The sequence below is a fragment of the Macrobrachium rosenbergii genome, chromosome 10, assembly GCF_040412425.1.
Source record: "Macrobrachium rosenbergii isolate ZJJX-2024 chromosome 10, ASM4041242v1, whole genome shotgun sequence".
Taxonomy (NCBI): domain Eukaryota; kingdom Metazoa; phylum Arthropoda; class Malacostraca; order Decapoda; family Palaemonidae; genus Macrobrachium; species Macrobrachium rosenbergii.
The window spans coordinates 58762207-58769706 of NC_089750.1; the positions used below are offsets into that span (position 1 = coordinate 58762207).

A 7500-nucleotide genomic window follows, 5' to 3' on the forward strand; every position below is an offset into this window, starting at 1 on the left:
GAGAGAGAGAGAGAGAGAGAGAGAGAGAGAGAGCCCATTCTCAGTATTCCTATTTCTGTAAACCTACTGTTTATTTCTTTCCCGTAGGAGTCCCAAAACTGAATGAGGAAACTGTTCGTCACCTTTAACGTGTAAAACGGGCTGTAACGTCGTCCTCGGGAGATGAAATTTCGGAATTGGAAAATCGTCAAGACCCACCTGAGGAAGAAGTGACAAGGACGGTCTCCCTGGGACTGGCAGCGATCATTCTCTTGACGACGTCGATCTGCTCCAGCAGCAGCTGCACCGAATTCAGGTATTGGGCCTCGCATGGGACGTACACAGACCAGAACTGTTGTTGGGAATTATTAAACACATAAAGCATCCGTTTCACTGATGAATTGCGGGTCTGTTTCATGATTCCAACATTCGTTTCAATGTTCGAAAGTTTTTTTTGCTGTTGATTATATCACGAAAATCAAAATTAAGGGGATTTTTTTTGTAAGGAGCTTTACAACTTTAAGATTCATTTGATATTCTTGGTGTAATATACTGGTATGGGTTGTATTCTCCACTCACTGGGGTATCTGCTAAAACACAGACATAAACAGACACTGAGCGAACGAGTTAAAACAAATCTACGTACAACTACGTTACCATAATAATGATAACCACGTATCATAATCACTCCGTACTTTGCAGTTAAAATAAATATCATTAATAGGACATGCTGTGCAGTAAGTGGTTTCCTTGTTGCATCAGGAACTCGTATATAAAACAACTCTACGGTAATTTGCTGTAACATTTCACTATATTGTCTGTTTCTCCTTTGAGGCGTTCGGTGGGGTGGGGGAGGGCGGGATTTAACATATTCCAGCTTTATTGATAAAGACAAAAATATTACGCCTGAACATAGTAACAAATTTCACAGTCACTTTGCATTACCAACATCATACTCATAACGTTCAATGTCATTCGCTCGTTAAACTCAGACTTGTTTTTGTTTTTTTAATGTATATGTTTTTTTACTGGTTTTTATATATGATAATAATGATAAGGAAAGTGTTTCTGAATTCTTGATAAACTTCTAAAAGAGCATAAAACAATTCTTTTAATAAGGATAATATCTCCACTCTCAGATAAGAACAGAGACACGGTCACAGAATGTCGTGAAATTATGGTTTTTGCGAACGCAATCTTTAGTGTGTCACAGGAAACTGGGCGGCTGTCTTAAACTGTTTTTCACGATATTTGCTCATTTAAGGAAGCCAACAGAATAGTTTCCAAATGAAAAAAGATTTATAGTGTTTAATTTAGGATCGAAATTATTTGTTGGTAAATTTTTCATTTAAGCGTGCACGTTGCTATAATTATAACTAAAAATTAAGTTCAGTGTTCTCCCGCTGACGTTTAGAGATAAGTTGCGCCTAGTATGATCGACATTTTGATAAAAATATAATTCTTGCCTTCAAAACGTGTCAATAGTAGTGATAATTATAAGCAAAAGAAAAAGAAGTAAACTTTCATGTGGAAATGAAACTTGTCAGAATTGTTATCCTACGCATCCATCAAAACAGTAGGCATTTATCACTCACGAATGCCTATTTAAACCTTGATTTCTGCATGAAATAAAAAGATTTATGTAACGGAATATTTTCGTTGGTACTCTACGGACCTAACGTTCCCACACCTTCGGCTCTGCTGGCCTATACCCTTAATTGTTATTGTCATAATTGCTGTGATGCATCTTACATTCAAACAATGGTAATTTTGGTTTGCATTATAGCACTCTTGCTTAATCAAGCATATCAGAATTATTCAACAAGAGAGAGAGAGAGAGAGAGAGAGAGAGAGAGAGAGAGAGAGAGAGAGAGAGAGAGAGAGGCTGGGGGGCTTAAACCCTCTAAGCTTATTACCATGCATCAGCATTATGCTCTTACGAAAAAACTTAGCTCTAAAGTTTTCTTCTCTTTACTGAGTCTTTAAACTTACTTGGGTCAACTTTTAAGAATGAATCTCTATCAGAGAAGTTACGATTTCCATTAGATGAGTTGTATTCACTTTTAAACGCAATCCATATAATTATCAACGTGAATGGAAAAGTGGAAAAGGCATACTTTGTTATGAAAAGTATAAATTCTGAATATATTACATATTCTATCTTTTAATTAATTCAGTAATTGAAATTATTAGTCTCCGCATCCAGGACACATTTCACCTGATGGAAACCGGTCAGAGAATTTCAACATGTGAGAGCAGACTCCGAAGCGGGCTCTTCCTTCATATTTGATGAACAACTAATGGGATCTTGCTTTTGACATTCACGGACGCAACAATATATTGAATTTATTTGTCCATTAATGAGTGATTGATGATGATAATGATTACACACGAAGATTTACATAGAGGTCTTTTAAACTTCCATTGCAGTGTTGTAGATAAAATTAACCGATGTTTATTGTAAATATTTTGTTGGATGATTGAACGGGTTAGTATTAATAATAATTTATATCCTGAAAAGTTTGAATACTGAATAATAAGCATAATAGAGATAAAAATTATATATACACACACACACATATGCATATATATATATATATATATATATATATATATATATATATATATATATATATATATATATATGTGTGTGTGTGTGTGTGTGTGTGTGTGTGTGTCGGAAATATAGATTCTGATTGCATGATATAACCTCCACAAGATACAGTGTGCGTAATATAACATTCTTTTCATATATTCATGTATGTACAGTATGTGCCCGTGTGTGTGTGGAGAGAGAGAGAGAGAGATGGACTGTGCTGAACCATCGCTTAAATTATGGCATGAAGTCTCACATAGTTGGACATGAAATGGAATATATGCAAAGGCGTAGGGGCTTCTTATCTCACAGCTGCATTATGCTCTTTCATGTAAATTCAGCTTCAAAGATATCCCGGTTTTTTTGGAGGCTTTGAAGTAAGTTGGGTCAACTTAACAGACTAACTCACCGGCAGATAAGTTGGAGTTTTCTTAAGTGTGTTTATATTTTCTTTTGCTGAAAAAATATTTATGCACGAAAGCGACTGGTACTGATCAAGATATCTACAATGTCGAGAGGAAAAAGTATATGAAAAGGATGTTATATTGCGCACGTTGTATCTTGTGGAGGTTATATCATGCAATCAGAATCTATATTTCCCTAATTAAACTATTGGATAGTAAGTAAAATTATGTACGCCACTCAGAGAATGAGATTTAGATTTTATACTTATTAAAACCGCATAGAACTAAATGTTACGAGGCTGAAAATATAATGATAAAGCTCTAAGGCATTCAGATTGCAATAGCAGTATCAGCTCCGTAGCAAGCGATTTTGGCATTCTGTTCAGTCCCTGCATATCTTATGGTTAATTTCCATTTTCCTACGTCTAGAATAAAAGGCATTTGAGGAAACCACGATAGAGAGGAAAACCCTTTTACGGTTTTATCTTTAGTACGATATTAAGAACAAGCGCAACATTACACAAATTTTATATGGCGTATCTGCACTCATAGTCTAGCTGGAAGGGAAATGCTCTCTCCGCAATATTTAAGTAAGCTTTTAAATTCCATTTTTTTTTTTTTTCAAAGTAGACCAAATTTGTACCGTAACTTTCTTCCTGATACCTAGAACAGTAGAATAAAAATTATTTCGTTGGAAATAGGATGAATTTTGCTAAGAAAAGTTGTCAACAGTCATTTTGTTTCTCAGTTGTATAGATATTTTTACCTTTTTCATTTTTTTCTTTTTTCAAAGTACAAGTTTTTCTTTCAGTATCTGAAGGATATAAAAAAAAAAAATTAACAAATTCATAAGACTCTCTACAGACAGGTAACCTTTAAAAACTAGTGGCCTTGACTTGCTAATCTTTTCATCCTCGTGTCAGTCGGAAAAACTCAGAACTTGTTCCAATTATTTCTTTGATGGGAAGACTATACAAGCACTCATGGCTTTTACAAGAGCCCATGTGCGTATAGTTAATAATTGGCAATAAAATTCTTTGGCGAATTAAGAAAACAATTTTGTTAAATATGATGTAAAAGTGATGAAGTTGCCATCTTTACCACATCATTGTATATGGTCATCAGCATAATCACATATATACATAACATACATACTTACATAAATACATACACACACACACACACACACACACACACACATATATATATATATATATATATATATATATATATATATATATATATATATATATATAATATATATATATATATATATATATATATATATATATATATATATATATATATATATATATATATATATATATATATATATATATATATATATATATATACATAATATAATACATACATACATATATATATGTATGTATGTATGTATGTATGCTGACCACCTCTGTCACGAAAGAGTTACAGAGAAAGCTGGAGAAAGGCAGGTGGTGGGCGTAGGCGAAAAAAACTGGTCAAATCTTCACTCACCTGACCTGCAACATGACCTCTTCTTAGTCTTGGAAGGTCTGTGTGAGAGAACGGGGATTTCATCCATGGCTTCTCCTGCGTGAGGTCTTTGGAGAGGTTAAATGAATGGAGTTTATTGTGTAGAAACATCCTCAGGTTCCATGGGAGGTCATTGTGCCTGCCAGAGGAAATTCTTAGTGTTATTTTTCTTTTTATTATGGATTTTTCTTTGCAGTTAAAAGTGTGGCATGGAATCTCTGTGTACAAATTCACGTTATAATGCTAATGTTGCATTTTATAGTTGTGCATTGTTTGTAGAATATGAAAAAAAAATTTCAACTCAGAATATAGATGTCAACAGGAAATTTCACCAAATTTTTAAACACTCTGAATATTTAATGACTATATATATATCTAAGCTCAGTTTCTATAAAACTATTCCAAATATTCTCAAAAATATAAAAAGAAAGTCACTTTTATATATTAGTATATCCAACCATTACTTGCCGCAAACATATCACCGACTATACATTTCCACCTCCTCAATTCAAGAGCCAAAAGAAGCAGTCCTCCAGGGAGTGATGCAGTGGCTTTTAACTTGATTGGATCAGGTTATCTGTATGTAAAGCATCCGGGGAAATTGCAAAGCCACTCGATAGATAGGGATATTTGATGTAAATGTGTATGCATACATCTACTCTTGCATAAAAGTAAGTACACGTAGTGTTATGAGAAAACCTTTAGTTGTCCTTTTTCCCCATCCACAACTTCGAAATTCGGTGTGAGAGAGGTAAAGTTTCTCTTTTCATTTCCTCTTTAGGTTTGTAAAGGATTATAGTTTTCAGTATGTCAACAATTACAGAGCGTCAGTTTTCATTGACTTGCCATTGTATTTCAATGTCTCAGCTTTGTCTGGAGGATGGGAAAGTTCCGAAGGAATTAGAGAGAAATCTAATGAATCCTTTCTGTGAAGATGAAGGCGATAGAGATGGTTGTAAGAATTAAAGGCGATAACATTACTTAGCGTACCTGAGAAAATATACGATAGGAGTTTATTTGGGAAGGCAAGACACGTAAGAGATTTATAAGCGAAGAACAGAGTTGCGTAAAATAAAAATTAAGAGGATATGAGGATGAGATATTTATCAAGAATTAGTTATGCAAGAAACATCATTGTTGATTGTTTAGGAAGATAATTTATTAAGTGATTCAAAGCGAATCGTGTGTTAGAATGTGTAATGGAGAAGCCTTAGTTTGTTGTAAAATTGGACTTGAGACAAGGGAGTGTTATGTCCTTATGACTGTTCAATTATTTTATTGGTGGAATGCTGTGGTGAATTAGAGAAACAGCAATACATGTAACAGTTATATCATAAGAAATTGATTCATGAAGGAAGTGCAGAATGACTGACGAAGGTACAATACTGCTTGGGATATGAAAGAGTACATGCTAAAGGTAACGAGAGAGTTCGAAGCGTTTGTAAGAAGAGAAAACTAAAAATAAATGTGAGCAAAGAAAACATTGTGACGGTAATTAATATTTATGTGGATGATGTAAGAATGTAAGTTGTTGATTTGTAGAGGCATTTAAGAGTAAGTGTAACCGATGAGGGTGGGAGAGATAACTGGTGAGTCACAAAATTTGTGAGGCAAGAAGGCAGCAAGGTGTTTGCAAAAGATTGGTAACTGACCATGATGGCCTCAGGAACCTTTATGGAAGTGAAGTGCGTACATTGAATCCAAATAACATGATAAAAAGGTTGACACTGTTGAGATGAATTGTTTGCATGATTATTTTTGGTCCAGATTAGGAAGAAAAGTTGAGAAATCTGAATGCAAATAAATGTTATAAATGCAAACATTAGTGAAAGGAAAGATCAAAGAGTTTTGAGATGGTTTGGTCAAGTGGAAAGAATACAGACATACATGAATACTGAAGAATGTGTAATTCGTCATTGTTATTAAGCATAAGGAGTGAGAGATAGTTGGAGTGATAAAAGTGTTGGAAGTGAGGTGTCCTACTATCTAGTAAGAATGAGAGTGCGTACAAAATAACAAAATAAAAGGAAATGGTACAACGATTATTGTTAGGGTGGTAGTTTGAGGTACTGATGATGAACCTTATACATACACACACACACACACACACACACACACACACACACACACATATATATATATATATATATATATATATATATATATATATATATATATATATATATATATATTATATATATATATTTATATATATATATATATATATATATATATATATATATATATATATACAGTATATATACACATATATATATATATATATATATATATATATATATATATATATATATATATATATATATATATATATATATATATATAGAGAGAGAGAGAGAGAGAGAGAGAGAGAGAGAGAGAGAGAGAGAGGTGTTCATGTGCGTGTGCACATAAAAACACCAAGAGAAATAATATTTTTGTAAAAATCGTTTAAAAAAAATTCAGTGCAAAAAGAGAAAGTAAAAAATAGGTCATGCATTGTTATCTGAACTACATAAATCTACGGCAAGAGAACTCCCTTTGAAATGTCACTTGGAAAGAGAATGATTGAGAGCCATTGGCCCCGTACTTGATTGAAAGGCAGTGGTTCATTAACCAGCCGTAATTTCAACAGGGACAAATTTTATTTTGGAGCGGAATGGAAAATTCCACGCTTTGGTTGTTATATGGGTTATATGAAAGGTAGTTTTTTTTTTTACTGTATTGGGGGTGAATATTGATTATTTACTATATATATATAATGATTATTATATATATATATATATATATATATATATATATATATATATATATATATATATATATATATATATATATATATATATATATTTTGTATATAATTTTTTTTGTATAATAACCGTTGTTTGTCGTTACACTGATGATATTATTCATGTCATAAGATTTCTTGGAGAATAATTATGCAAATAGCTACTGGCGAAATGGTGGGTATTTGACAGAACTGCGTATGTGGAACACTGTGCAAGA

The 7500-nt window shown here is 32.9% G+C and overlaps 1 protein-coding gene and 1 long non-coding RNA gene across 6 annotated transcripts in view; one reads left to right on the top strand and one right to left on the bottom strand.

Annotated features, from left to right (window-relative positions):
- The window catches only part of LOC136842659 (uncharacterized), a 542312-nt gene that overhangs the window by 273309 nt on the left and 261503 nt on the right, over window positions 1–7500 (top strand). For all 5 annotated transcript variants that reach the window (XR_010854300.1, XR_010854298.1, XR_010854299.1 and 2 more), the window contains exon 3: window positions 88–295. This is a non-coding gene — a long non-coding RNA (uncharacterized lncRNA). The remainder of the gene's footprint in view (window positions 1–87; window positions 296–7500) is intronic.
- The window catches only part of LOC136842658 (dipeptidase 1-like), an 88415-nt gene that overhangs the window by 18612 nt on the left and 62303 nt on the right, over window positions 1–7500 (bottom strand). Inside the window, exons 3-4 of the mRNA XM_067110287.1 lie at window positions 4480–4636; window positions 199–331 (exon numbers count right to left, since the gene is read on the bottom strand). Of these exons, the coding sequence (XP_066966388.1) occupies window positions 199–331; window positions 4480–4636 (290 nt within the window). The remainder of the gene's footprint in view (window positions 1–198; window positions 332–4479; window positions 4637–7500) is intronic.